Below are 15556 nucleotides of genomic sequence, written 5' to 3'. Positions count from 1 at the left end.
TAGGTGAGGGTGGGATGTTTGAATATAAGCATGTGTGTGTGTAGGAGGGTCCAGTGTGGGAAGGTAGGATATGTCCGTGGGTGAAGGTGGTGGTGGGGTACATGTGAGTGAGAGGAGGGCATCTCTTTGGAGTCAGGCAGGAGATTATGCCATGGGTAGGATATATGCGAATGTTATGAGTCAAGCTAAAACGCAGGTATGCCTAATCATTTTCTCAAACTATTCGCAAGGTTACTCTAAATGGTACCCTGGAAGAGAAAGTCCACCTATGTGGCTGCTAAGTGCACTTTCTCTCTCTCTCTCTCTCTCTCTTTTTTAATTGTTTTAAAAGCTTGCCCAAGGAATACCAACTCTCATCACTTATCTTGTAAGCTGTGTTGAAAAGAGAAGGTATTTAAAGGAATACATTTTCTTTAAATGATAGCTTTCTTTGTCTTCAACATTACCAAAATGAAAAATGAGGATCAACCTATTGGAAAATACAAGGATGAATGTTGGTTCTTGTCAACTGAATACTAGAAACACAATTCAGAGCTCCTTCTAATGATGATTGGCTTCCTTCTAGAGTAATGCAGAGTCCAGTCATATGATCTAAACCAAAGACTGGGTGGTTTCTATAATGTAAGAATTACACTTCCTATATGTGCAAGGCAAGAGCATTAGTTTTCTCTAAGTGTTTTGCTTTCACTTGAAGTGGTATCTACAAAGGAAGTCCAAGTACCCAGAAATTTTGTCAAGAGTTGAGTTTCTTATTGGCGTGAAGGCTGTATGAGAAACAGTGTGGCCTATATTCTGGATAGGGCCAACTCTTGAAGTCAGGAAGAACTGCCTTTGGAACATACTAGGCTGTATGTGGTCAGAAGCAAGTCACTTAGAACTCCCAATATCCTGGACAACTCTATAAAGACCATGAAGTCTTCAGTGTTTAGAAGGAGGGGATTTTCATACAGGGAGATTCCTGTATTGATGAAATCTTAAATCCAGACCAATAATAACAATAACAAATAATAATAATGAAGACTTTACATTATTGACAAACCATGAAAAAATGATTTGAAAATATATTCTCAGTGTAACTGTTATTCAACACCTAGTAATCATAATAACCAAAAAGAACTCAAGACCACCCTAAACATTTTCACGTGCAGCCATCATGCTTTCAATGAGCTTCATGGTCAAAGAAAAAAAATCAATCTGTTGTTTAAAAGAGGTAAAATTCCACGGCCTTCTGTCATCCTCTTTTCACTTAAATTCAGGATGCCTTTTTCTGATAGAGGCAATGAGCAGGGAGAATGCATTATGGAACCATTCAATTAGATAAATTAAATTTGGGTTGGGTTAATGTTTCTTTATTAGTGGAAGGTATGTCTCATGCCTGTAGAACACTATTTAGCACCAAATGAGGAAGAAGCTACAAAAAGCTAGAGAGATGGTAGGGGGAGAAAGCATGCATTAATGACACCCCTTTCAAATGGCTTTATTTGAAACATTCAGAAAAGAATGAGAAAATTGCATGGAAAGCCAAAAACAACAATAAAAATAGGAAATAGAGACTACGAGACAACAAATGAACAAGGAATCCTTTCCACACACAGGGACTTGTATTGAGAGATACAAGATGGACAGTCTAGCCCCACCCCAGGATTTTTATGTGTTAGGGTGAGGGTGGGGGAAGGAGAGGGGTTATGGGGCTAGTTTGAAAAGAATAGAGAATTAATTCACCAAATACCTAAAGTATGGTCCTTCAGTGTTTTTATTCACATCTTCTACCCACTTAGCTACATTATATTCTCTTTTGAACCATGGATTTAAATACCTGCAGAAAGCAATGGAAGGAACAGAGAAAGCAGAGGAACAAGATAGAAAAATCTGAGAACACAAGGGACAAGCTTAGCAAGGATGTCTTCCCCCTTAAAATGCAAACAAACCAGGGTGGATGGTAGGTGGTAGATGGGGATGAGATGGTTGGTGAGGAGGCTATCATCTGTATAAGGGCATGGGGGTAGGGGGAAATCCCAGCTACAACAAGGCTCGAGGCAATCATTCTGGAATACTTTCAGAGTTTCAGGAGAATAGTTTCTGGTGGGCTCCCTAGGGGACTCAAGGTTCTTTTTTCGCCTTGACTAGCAGCCCCAACAATCTTGTTCCCAAATGATTTTACTTGGACTATTTCCTATCAATAGCTTTGACTATTCAGAGTATAACAAAAACTCAATATCTGGGGATAGAAAACTTTAAGATCACCATGAAAGAGAAGAAAATCTTTGACTTTTTAGGACCATGACCTTAGATGTCCAGGAATTCTTAACCTGGGGTTTGAGAATTTTTTTTAATAATTTAATTTTAGTATAATTGGTTTTCTTTGTCATCCTAGATATTTTACCTTTTGTATTAAAAATAATTCTGAAAAGGGATTCATAGGCTTTGTTGGTCTGCCAAAGGTGTCCATGACACACAAAGGTTAAGAACCCCTAATCTAGTCCAATTTATTCATTTTACAGATGAGAAAACTGTGGCCAATGGAAAATTTAATTAATTTATTCAAGGTAAATATGAGTAGCAAGAGAAAGAGCCAGAATTTGAATCTAAGTCCTCTGGTTCCAAATCCAATGATCTTTCAATGGAAATCCCAGTCTGTCTTTTTTCACAGGGAAGGGAAAAACATCTCATATTCTGCTCTACCCTTCTCCCTATCCAGAAACATTGCTAGATGAGAAGTCTCTAAGAGATTATGCTAAGATCAGTTCTTTAAAGAGCAATAAGAAGCCAAGTCCTTGGATTCCAGTGTCATTGACATTTCAGCCATCTAAGTTGGATTTCTGGGGCACAAGAATTGCTAGGACACCATATATGGCTCATCCCTTTCATTTCCTTCTTGGGAAAGGCACTATGTACACCTGATTGAAGGGACTGCCACCTGAAAAGAGAAAATTTTAGGGAGAAAAGTTTGCAGACTGGAGAGGATAGATTTTTAGTTTTGAGTTTAAGTTTAAAGCCAAAATGCCCATCCCCTTGGTTTTTTGTACATGCAAAAATTTTTAGGTGTAATCAAGGGAGCACTCAGGGAGTCAGGCCTGCATGAGTTTTCTCATCAGTAACAGAAATAGATTATGTTTTTTTTTTTTCTTGCTCTCTTCACAGAGGCATTGTGGGAATTGTTGAGATCAGACCCAAAAAGCCATATAAGGTCCTTGGAAATAAGCCAGAGCCAATTATAAAAATATGTGGTTTTCAGATAACAAAGTCTACTCTTTCCATCTTTATTTAGTTCTCCAACAGCTGCTTACAAATGTGTTTGATTCATACTCACATTACTGTAGTTGTTTTTATTTTTTAAGTATATCAGATTTTTCTTTCTCTCCAGATTTGACCCTTTCTCTTTTCCCTTCATTTTCAGATGTCACCACCATACTGCCCCATTGAAAATCAAAAAGTCCAATCTGTGAGAGAAGAGTTTGTTTGAAAAGCTTCCAAGACCATTTTTGCCAATGATGCGCTATCCTCTGGATGAGGAACCAGCTTGCAACAGAGCCTTGCTGTTAGCCACAACCACCTTCAATGGGTCTTTTTCACAGAGAGAGAGAGCAAATCAAAACTTGCTTAAAGCTCTCAGTAGAGTCTCTGAACCCAAAGTAAAAGCTGAAAAAGCCAGAGCAGCCACAGATGAAGTGCTAGTTAAAGCTCTGGGCTGGGGGAGGATAATCGAGAAAGCCCATGCAGCTGTTACCAGGTAAGACACTGACATAGCCATACCACAAATGGAGACCCTCACAGATCCCCTGCAACTTCAAGGACCTGAAGACCAGTTTGCTCCTGCATTTCAAATTCAATTGGACATCTCATTGAGACAATGGCTAGAAGATGGAGCCTAAAGCCATTTGGCTTGACATTCACAAGGTCAACTTCCCTCTTTCCAACTGGGTAGCTTTTCCAAGGGCTAGAATCTCTCTCTCTCTTTTTTTAAAGGCCGTGGAATAAAGCCTTTCAATTGCTTCTTTCGGGGATCTGCCCATTAAGCATTTGCTGTTATCATCACAATTATCTCACGGTGTGGTGGTTAAATGGATGGAATTCCATCAAACTGCCCTGAAACCTACCTACTCGGTCTATATGACTTGACTTGGCCTCATAGCGCAACATGCAGAAATGCCTCATACTCAGGCTTGAGAGCTTTTTTAACAAAAATTCTTCAGGCTGGAAAGGCAGGGAGAGCTTAGCTAGCGAGGCTGCATGGGGAGCATCTCCAAGCACTCACAGGGGGCTTCAATGTAAATCAAATAACTGAGATCAGATAAGGAAAAACCTTGAGGAGAATTAAATGGCAGCCCAGAATAAAGGGGCAGATGGAAACTGACCTGTGGTCCTGACTCCCTGTCAAAGGGGGGTCGGAAACCCCTGGGCTTATGCCTTGGGTTGGGAATGGCTGGTCGAGGGAGTGCCCAGGCTCGGATGCTTGGGTCTCCCTCCTGCAAAAACACAATATATAATAGAAAGTCTAAGCCAAAAAAAAAAAGTCATCATTACGTACAACAGTGAGGAAGATGTACCCACTTTGAGGAAAAACATTGTAGATTTAACAAAGATACCGGAGGCTATCAATCACCAAAGCTCACACTGCCTTCATGTTGTACTCCTCAGGGTAAGGGCATTGCATTGGTTTACCTTCTCACCTTCAGCCGAATCCTCCCCTAAATGAGGTTATCTAAAGGTCCAACTTAAGGGGGTTCTCTCATCTGTGGAATATGCCCACCTGGGAGAGGAAAGTTCCTTTTAACAGCTAACAGTCATTTCTTATTGTAGTTAACCAACTGATCTTACCAAAATAGCAAAAGCGAGAAGAGGGAGACAGTAACCAATTAATCTAGAAAACAGGAGCTGTCTTCAAGTGTCAGTGGAATCTACATATAGCAAGAATGCTTGTGAATAGGCTTTTATGTCTTTATTGAGTTTAGATACAAAAGGGATACATGAGATAAGTGGTCAGCTTCCAAAGGTTTGTTATTATTATTATTATTATTAAAGGGAAATAGAAGTTATTAAATAGATTATTAAAGGGAAATACAGGACCATATTTTGGAAAATCAATGAAAAAGCTTTAAGGCTTTACTAGTTGGCTTGTTTCTCATCTACAAAAATGACTCCATTGCTAATTCCTCTTTTTATACTTGTTGAGCTCCCAAAGTTTTTCAAAAATTATTTGTGACATCAGGTAATTTTTTAAAATAAGGCTTTGGGAAATTTATACCAAAGGATACTCATGTTATTACTCTAGAAAAGTGCTATATGAACCCTACTTTAACATTGATGAAAACCAAATAACCCTTTGGTCCCCAAACTGTTGGCTCTATTCTAATGTCAGTGTCATTCCCCCCACCCCACTGCCAATTTTAGAGGTCTTTAAGCCTTGTTATAGGAAATACAGTTCAAAATTAAAGAGTACATGAAGAAAATAATAAGGAAAAATTTGCCCTTTATCAATTTCACTCTAGGGAGCAATTGGATGAAACACAGCTAAGTAACTCTTATCTTAGATATTATATTGTATAGCCCCATGCAAAAACAAAACAAAACAAAACAAACCAGTCCAAACAACATTCCAAGAAGAGTTTATCAACAATAAGACCTAAAGCACCCAAGTGCTTTGGGAGTGTGGAAGATAAACTCTCTGAGGTTGGGAGTTAATGGTGTCATTTTCTATTGCCATTCTGGATCATGCAATGGAATTACTTGAATTGCCCAATATTTCCCAGTAGATAAGGAATCTTATATTTAAATTTTGACAAGCCACTTACAGACAATACCATTCAGCTTGGAAGATCCAAATTTCAGGGCAATGTTATTATACTGGGACTAAAAGAGGTAGGGGGTATATGATGGAAATGCTACATAAGTTCTAGCAAGCAGTTAATAAAATATTGATATTCAGGCTTTTTTTCTCCAAAAAAACAAAACCAACCAAAAAAATCATTAGTAAAGCATGAAATAGCTAATGAGATTCAGGGAATAACAATTTTCATTAGAGTGAGAGAGAAGTGAAGATTCTAATATGGACAAGGGTAATGGAAATTGAACTAGGTGATAAGCATTATATATAAAGATACAGATTAGGGCTATGTTTGATTTCACAAAGATAGTTGAAGAATTTGATTAAGCATAGATACATATATTTAAAAAGAGAGACAGAAAAGAGTGCAAGATGATATTATGTGAACTTCTTCCTCTCTTATTTAATTTTTTTGCATGTACAATCTTATGTACGTCTTATTCAAAAATGCCAATGCATCTTAAAGAGCAAAAAAAATGTAAATAGCCTTTTAAGCCTCTTTTCATAAGTGTGATAATGTTTTATTTTGACTAGTCTGAGAGAATGCTTAGATTGCAGCCATGAAAATCTCCGAGCAGCATATTCAAGTTGGCAGCAGGACATCCAAGAATAGTTGGACTCTTTTTCCTAATGCTTTTGAGGTGGGAGTGAGTATTCGGGGAGAAAAAGAGAGAGAGTGATCTCTCTGGAATGGTTGAACCCAGGGTGATGAAAAGAAAAAAGGAAGGTTAGCCAAATTCCCTTCAAACACTGAACCAAGACACCACAAAGGCAGGTTACTGTAGAATTAAGCCTGCAACAGGGGTAAAGACCCTCACTGTCATTGAGTATTGCTATGGGAACAGTTGCGAAGATGCCTATATAAAAAAGAAAAGTTATGGTTAATTTTCCAAGGGTAAAAAGAGAGTTAAAAAAGCATTAATAAAACAGATTATACCAATGTATTGGTTTCTACTTCTTTGACCAGCTGACCAATTAACTTGTAAGTGATCAACCCACTTTCTTTAGAACAAATCACAAGGAACATGGGAGCCTCCTTTTTGATTAGAGGTTCAGACTTACTCAGTTGAATTAGATCGTGGTCTAAATCGTTTGCCTCTGACTTTCTTTCTGTTGCCTCCTAGATTGCCTGAAAAAGATAGCCTGGAGTTAGAAGGTTTAGGTAGGTATATAAATAAGTTAATATTGTTTTAAATCTATTTGCAAAAGTTTCAGAATCATAAAACCACTTTCTTCAATCAGATAGGCATTTCAAAGAATCCTACAGCCACGTCTAGTTATGGGATATGCCCTAGCTGTTAAATTGTCGGATCTTTATCATTAATAAGAGAGTTCGTCTCTGTTGTAAGTAAAAACAGCTTGCATTCTCATTCCATATTTCCTTTCTCCTGCTGTGCATAAAATGGAAAGTTAATAAATGCTTCTCAGTTGGTGAATTGTTGACCTTAATTGTTTTATAACAATCCAATCCAATTGAATAGGGAACTCAGACTGGGTCCACCAATGGATTTCCATTTTTCTTACCCTGCCATGAGTTACTTCGAGGTCTTCCATTTTCACAGATGTCTGAAATATGTTTTGTATCTGGAATCCTCTCACTCCAGGAATGGGAGAGTCCATTTGACCTGAAATTGAAATAGACATGTAATGTTTACCTCTCTTCTTAGCTTTCCAACTTTAAAGAATGAAAACATTCAAATGACTAATTTAAGATTAGTAAACAAAACCACTTATATCACTATGCAATACATAAAAGAAACAACAACTAAATTAATAATCTGGAAAAATGAAAGAATGAAGCCAAATAAAAAATATTTAATGAAGAATAGAATTGCACAGATACCAATTTAAGAAAAGTCAAATACAAAGGAACCCCATTATAACATGGTTTATGATTATTATATTATTATTATCATTATTATTATCATTATTATTATTATCTCATCCAGGTTGGAAATACAGTGACCACTCACTAACCCATTCCCAATACTAATCAGTATGGAAGCTTTAATCTATTCCATTTCTAATATAAGCCTATTCATCCCTCCTTAGGCAGCCTGGTAGTCTCACTCCCAGGGACTCACCACATTGGTTCAGGACTTAGTACAAACACTTTGCTTGGCTTTAGTTCTACTCTTGCTCAGAATTTCTGAGCTCAAGCAAACACAAGCCTCAGCCTCCCCACTAGCAGAGACTGCAGGTGTGTGTGCCACCATGCCCAGCTAACATGGTTCATTATTAAATAGACTTGGAAATACAACTTCTGATTATACTCAGAATGTGTAGTAAAAAGTTCGATATACTCCATCTGCTTATAACAGAGTAGTCCTGTTTACCAATACCAGGGTTATAAAGAGGTCCTGCTGTACTTGTTTCTTAAGTATAAGGCCATGATAGAGTTTGATTAAGATTTACTCAAGACAAATATGATTAAGCCATAAAGGTGACACTTTTGTTTCCTTAGAAAGTAAGTAAACTTCCCCTCTGAACAATGGAGTTTGCTCCACCAATATCATCTAAAGTTTATTGACTTGTTAAATAAATGCCAATGAACTTGGTCAAACAAAGATCATGGACACCTTTGTGGGTTGATTCCATTAACCACTTAACTACCATTTGTGTATTTTTGTTCCATCATCTTTAAATGGAATGTCTCTTAAAAACAAAATGGACAGACCTACCTGGTATCACACAAGAACCACTTCACGACATTCTACACACCCAGTAGTAAGGAGGATGAGTAAAAAACTCAACACACTTTTCCAAATTGTTTAAGATTTGTACCTTGGATCTTGAGGAAGTTCTGGGAACTACTCAAATTCTTTGTTAAGTCTTTCTGGTGACAGCTTTTGCACTTTAGAAAATGGCATTATGCTTAAAACATGTAATCATGATGGAAAGTCATTACAAATCTTTCCTTAAAAAGAGCCTTCTTATTAAATTATTTCTGATCAAGTAGTTAAGTGGACACATAATGCACCAATACATTATTGGTTCTCTGAAGCTAAAATGACATTCTTCACCATTACTGGTTAATTAAGTGGTGTTCTTATTGGGACAATAATTACAGAAATACCACTGGAATCTACAGAACTCCTTCCATTTATCCAGTGCATTGCTTAATTTAAGACTATTTTACTGGAAAAAAAATGTCTCTGCTGTGGAAAATAGAAGTAGCCTAAATCCTCATCCCCTTTAACTACAACTATTCCCTCTCCACAAAAACAAAACAAAACAATAAGAATCTGCTCTTTGCTCCCTTCTTAAGCTCTACAGTCCTTATGTGTAAACCATCTTTTCTGAGTTTGGGTGAATGGTAATATATCACAGTGAAGTATGACATTAAACAAAAAAAGAGAGTTTGTAGGTAGTTTTTAAAAGGTTTCCATATCTCACCAAACTTTCTATTTTTATTGCTTATTCATATATGTTTTAATGAGTAAGATCTAAGGAGTAAGAAAAATATTGAGGAGAGTCAGGGGAGGCTTTGTATTATCTCAACAGGCTCAAATATGATCCTGTTTACTAACAGAAAGAAGATAGTAAGGCCAGACAGAATTTTAAGTCCCTTCCAGCTTTAAAATTCCACATATCACTGTAATTGTCTTCTTTCTGTCAGTAGGAAATTAGCAATCACCTTTACAATCCAAAGTAACTTCCATTCCCAAGGTAAGACATAACATATATATCAGTATCGATATCAATATTTATGCAGATATCAATATAGATATTTTCCCCCTCCACTGCCACATAGTTTTATTTCACTATGAAAACAAGCTCACAATTACCCACATATCCTAAAGTATTTCAGCAATTTCCGTTTTCCCTCATTTTACCCAGCTGGGCAATTATAAATCATGCAGAATTTTAAGTGCTATTTATGTATTTTATGAACTTGGAGCAAAAATATGATATCAAACTCTAAAGAACAGATGAATAATGCATCTACCCATACTGTGTTGATATGAATGCTGGCAAACACACATCAAACCAGTTTAGCTAGCACTGGACTGAAAGTTGCATACGTCTAGGAAAGTTCATTCCAGGAATAAAATGCAAAACTAGCAATCCTTAATGCAACATTCAAAAGCACATTTCACAACGATCAGTCTTTGCTTCATGTATAGCTTAGCTTTCAAAAACATAGCATAGTACTTAAAGAATTTTCTATACAGCATTAATACCATAAGTTTATTTTATTTACTGCTTGTTATTGAAGCATGATAGTAACCTTTTTCTTTGACTACAAGACCATGATATTAAACCCACCATCGAAAATGTCAGTGAACACCATCTTTTTTATGAGAAATAGATTGTTCAGTACCCTCTTGGGTTGCTGTACACATCAAGTTGTTTTTCATTTCTTTAATTTTTCATATTTGATTACCAAAACAAGAAGTTTGGAGCGTATAGTACCCTAGAGTACCCCCGAAACTCATGCATGTAATCAAAGAACAAGGGATACCATTTATAACATTCCAGAAAGAAGGAAGAAGTAATCAAACCTGCTGCAAAATAATGAAATGTTCTGACTAATGGAATAATGTGGGATGGAACAGGTAGAAATCTGAAAATGCGACAGAAAAGCAGACCTCTTCTTAGAACTAGATGCTGAGTTTGTGCTGACTCCCGGAGGCATGTCGCTATAAAAAGAATCGGCATCTCCAGGCTTTTTTACATAATCTCCCTGGGGTAATTGTCTAAAGCATAATAAACATTTTAAAGTCAGAAAACAAGACACACACGAACACAGACATATACAAATATTAGTTCAGGAAAAAAAAGAGGTAGGGCTAATGATCTATATGAATCAAGTCTATTATAACACACAAGATTATTACTAAAGGTGACCAATGAAAGTCATTCTCTCAGCAAGGATTTGGAAGGGGCACTACCAAAATGCTGAAATGATTGGTTAATATAGCCTTACATTCTTTAAAAAAGATAAAGCGTTCTGTTTTGGTAAGTTAGTCCCCATTATCTTCACAAATCTTAATTTCACCTCTATAGTTAACAATTAATTAATTTCAAATGAAAGGTTTTAGGATGGCAGAAGAGAACAACTCTACTACTGGGCTGAAGAAACTGATCATGATTTCCACATATTAACACCATCTTAAAACAGGGGTTCTTAAGTCAGGGTAGATGGCTTAATTTGACTTAAAAATGTATACTTTGATAACTTGATTTTGACACAATTAGATTCCTTGGTAATCCTATGCATTTTATTTTTTGAATTGGAAACATTATTCTGAGATGGAGACCACTAGTTTCACCAAACTGTCAAAGGTATCCATGACACAAAAATGTTAAGAACTCCTGTCTTAAAAGAATGAAATTACTCTCTTCTGTTTGTTCTATTATATGATACATCTACAGCCTTATTAAGGTTCTGGGGTTTTTTCTGGGCTTCACAATCTGCTTAAAAGAAAAGTGAATAAATGGAATATGATTCAGTGGAGAAACCAAAAGGTAACTAAGTGTCTGGAACATGAGATGTGTGAAGAAGGATAAAAAGTGCAATTATTTATCCTAAAGAAGAGATAGTTGAGGAATGGTTTAGTAACTTTCAACTGGAATGAAGGAGGTATCTATATTTCTCTCTCTCTCTCTCTCTCTCTCTCTCTCTCTCTCTCTCTCTCTATATATATATATATATATATATATATATATATATATATATATATAAATGATGGTTATAATCAGCTTTCCATCTTTCACTGAGGATGGAAAGAAACAAAAATTTAAAATATACCAGAAATGACTTAGGTTAAGATAGATATGTAAATTTCACTCCTCTGGGTCTCAGTTCCCTTATCTGTAAAGGAATCATAAAGATGAGATGGTCTCCAATCTCCTTTCCAGCTTCCAAAAATGAGTATCATTCAATGCTGGACTAAACTGTGGACAGAAGACTGGAAGCATTATCAATTGTTTTCTATGGGTTTTTAAAAGTCATTTATGGAAAAAGAAGAGCAGTCACCATGACTTTTTAGCCTAAGAGTCTTAAAATTGTGTGATCTAGACAAATCACTTAACTCCTCTGAATCTTGGTCTCATCTATAAACAATAAGGTTGGACTAGATGACCTTCAATGTCCCTTTTAGCTCTATATCTATAATCCTATGATCCCATGATACAATCTCAAGTTTTCATTATCCTCAGGTATTAATACTTCTTACTCAACTCTTCATCTGTACCAAATGATCATTTTATCATTTCCCAGTAAGTAGCTAAGTTGATAACCATAATCACAACTTAATGTGGTTCAATTCCAAAGTCATTGTGAAAATAAAGACAGAATTAATATTAGGTTGGGCATTGTAGAAAGATTTGGATTTTAATTGCTCTCCATGCAGAAGTACGGATTAAATTATTGCTTCTATCATTCTTTCCCCTCTTATATTCTTATAGTCCTGCCATTTACATAAGCTAGGTTTTAAGGAAACATGTCAATGCTAAATTTTCTGAAGACACTCCAATATTGTAATTTGGCTTTTAAGAAATCATATCATTTTAACAATAGCAGGCTCTTCCTTCTTGAAATTATCTCAATATTACTGGATATATGACTTTCAAAGAGATTTTCCAACTAATGATAAAAAATAACCTTGTTTTCTGAGTTTAGTCTATTCCCAGTTCTGATAGAAGAAATTAGCATTCCTCATTAGATTTGAATTCTTAGCTCGATTTCACATGCAAATAATTAGTGTGCTTCTTCTAAATAACCATTAAAATATATATGACTTAACTTGGAAATGGTCAGATATAATCCCAAAGTAAACAAAACTCCATGCCTGAGGTATCAATGTTAATCTCTTTTAAACTAATCTTGTCCCTTTTAGTCTCTTGAATTATTTTCTTTTTCTACCACCTATCTTATGAGTTGACACTTTATCCAGGCTTGGGGAAGAAATGGCTTCTCAGTTAAATCACAGTTTGGGACGTTGTCTTGTTGGGGCCAAACTTTTCCTTCTGGATTATATCAGTCATATTAAGGATCCTATCAATAAAAATGCCTCAATCATCAAATCCTTGTAATGCCCAAGAATTACCTACTAATATGGTTATAATCTCTGAAGGTTAAATGAAATGTAGAGTCATTGAACTGGATTTGAATAAATACTGAAGAAAATATTGAAATATTGAATTATAATTATTTCTATTATCACCTTCCAAAAAGTACTCTGCCTTTTAAAGAATTTAATTATCTTGCTATTAACGAAATTCACAATTTTCTGGTTCACCAAAATACAATTTTCTTTTGCACACTGCTAGTCATATTTTATTTACTGTTATATATCTTCATCTTTTTTTCAGTATTTGATTGTCATTTTTTTGAGAATTTTCTAAGCCTCAGTGCTTTACAAACCCAGCACTATGGAGAGGAAAGAAGCCAGAGTCAAATATGGGAAAGATTTTCCACATTTTTATGTAGCCCAACTTACTTCCTGTGGTCAGGCAGATAAAAGTCTAGGTTTATCTAGACTATAAACTCCTCAAAGTCTTATCATCTTCACCATGATAGGATATATAATTTTCTCTGGAGAATTAGGTGTTCATTAAATGCTTATTATAGAATACTGGTCATTGCTTACATGTGCCAAGGTTGTTACCTTCCTAATCATGAAATTCATCCTTATAACTAACCATCATATACCAGGTACCTAATGCCCATTTCTTCTTGGCCAGTCATTACTGAAGATAGAGAACATCTGATTAAATCTCACTTGTCATATTTCCTCAATTCTCTCTCCCCAGTGTCCCAATCCTTTGATTGTCTTAAAGTCTTTCTTGTACAAATTCTAAATGTTTTCTATTTTTGAAAAAATTTACTTATATGACACAGGGAAACACATTTAACTTCCTTGGGTATTCTGTCACTTATAAAAGGAGGGAATAGGACTAGATGTCTTCTGAGGTCCCTTCCAATGAATGACCCTAGAATCCTAATCTTCTCAACATTTAATTGATCATCTAATTGCCACTATTTCTAGTCCTGCCATAAAACTTATTTCATCCAAATCTTTGGATGATATGAAGTTCATATGTCTAACAATATCAATAACAATGGAGATGTTGGACTCATCCCAAGAAACACTGGTACTCAACTGCCAAGCCTTAAAACTGAGAAACTCAACACTTGAATAAACTAACTATGAAATGGGTTAGAATCTGAGCTAGTTTTTTCCTTCTGAAGTAAAGTGAGAATAAGTAGTCAAAGTGAACAAGCAGTGTCAGCTGGGGAGACATAACAGTTGGCATTTTCTATGGCTTTGCCCTGATATTTTTTTTGTCAGTAACTTGACTAAGGATGACTCATTAGGATAACAAGAGATACAGGGATGTGAGTGGTGGTCAGCACTCTGAAAGGGAGGCTTGACTTTCAGAAAAGCTCTTTAAAATATCTGGGAACAGAGAATGTATGCTGTCTTAGAAGCATATTGAAAGAAAAGAGGCAAGTCCAATTCAAAGTGGGAGAGGAATTGAAAAAACTTCCAACTAACACATTAAATATCTCTGTCAATGTCAAGATTTGGGGTCAAATTAATCTTTTTTCTTTATTAAAATGTTTATAATATTTTAGTGTTTTTTCCAATTACATGTAAAAACAAATTTTAACATTCAGGTTTTGTTTTTGTTTTTTTTTTATATTGAGTTCCAAATTCCCTCCCTCCCTTCTTTTCCTTCCTGCTTCCCAAGATGGGAAGCAATCTGATATAAAATTTCCATGTACAATAATGTAAAACACCCAAATAAATCTTTAAAAGCATGTCAGGATATTGTGCATTAAAGCTTTGGAAGCTTTACCATAGCATCACAATGCTAGACCAGATTTTCTGGAATTAACTCACTTTTATTCTCTCTCATCCTTTGAAAAAATGCAAGCTACCAGATAAGGCTAATGTTTGATGGTATCTTGAGACAGCCCATGTTTTCCAAAGATGGGCAAAAAGAATACAGTGTAAATATACTAGACTTAAAGTCCACTTAAGGTGATAAAAACATATGTAAATTAAGTCAAAGGATCAGTCCCAGGAGAGATAGTTCTCCAATGCCTTATGTGTAATTTAAGACATCTGCATGAACTTCTATGTTAATATGTCATTTAGGAGTATACTAATGATGCATTGCAGGTGCATAAAATCATTAAAATAATAAATAGAAAACAAACTAGGAAAGGATTAGGAGAAGGTGAGATCACATAAGGAATTCAGCAAAGTCGTTTTTTAAAAAGGCAAAAAAAAGTAATAAGGGGTGCTTCTGATTATTTGAATGCTGAGGTCAAGAAGACATGATTTAATTACTATAATTCATATCATATTGATTTTGACTAAAGACAGAAAAGAATCACTTATTAATTAGATTTTCTTTCTAAGTTTCATTAGTTTTTTAAATTTTTTGTTTGTTTTCTATGCTTTCTAGTTGAAATAGACAGAATATATTGAAGTAGTGGAGGTACAATGGAAAGAGATTTGTAGTCATAGGACCTGAGTTCAAAATCTAGGACTCTCATTTACTACTTGTGTGACATTGGATAAGTTGCTTCTCCTCTCTTGGCCTTAGTAACCTTATCTGTAAAATGAAGACATTGAACTAGATCAAAGTTATGCCACCAGTCTTGGGAACCAGATTAAAACATAATTGGGAAATATTTAACAAAATAAAAATACAATAGTATGTTGGTAATATTAATATGTGGTTTTCTAAGTCAATATGCAGCCTGTAGAG

General features: G+C 35.5%; 1 protein-coding gene across 7 annotated transcripts in view; it reads right to left on the bottom strand.

Moving 5' to 3' along the window:
• ADAM22 (ADAM metallopeptidase domain 22) overlaps nucleotides 1-15556 on the bottom strand; it is a 265124-nt gene that overhangs the window by 19048 nt on the left and 230520 nt on the right. The window contains exons 27-30 of one of the 7 annotated variants that reach the window (XM_007504968.2): nucleotides 10330-10524; nucleotides 7349-7449; nucleotides 6887-6953; nucleotides 1730-1816 (exon numbers count right to left, since the gene is read on the bottom strand). In XM_007504968.2, coding sequence (XP_007505030.1) covers nucleotides 1730-1816; nucleotides 6887-6953; nucleotides 7349-7449; nucleotides 10330-10524 — 450 coding nt within the window. Of the gene's footprint in view, nucleotides 1-1729; nucleotides 1817-4355; nucleotides 4467-6886; nucleotides 6954-7348; nucleotides 7450-10329; nucleotides 10525-15556 lie in introns of all 7 variants that reach the window. The other 6 variants (XM_056800169.1, XM_056800168.1, XM_007504972.2 and 3 more) reach the window with 6 other exon arrangements.

Source organism: Monodelphis domestica, chromosome 5 (genome assembly GCF_027887165.1).
Source record: "Monodelphis domestica isolate mMonDom1 chromosome 5, mMonDom1.pri, whole genome shotgun sequence".
NCBI lineage: Eukaryota > Metazoa > Chordata > Mammalia > Didelphimorphia > Didelphidae > Monodelphis > Monodelphis domestica.
Note: the sequence above shows the minus strand (reverse complement) of the source record. Positions and strands in the feature narration are given on the sequence as shown.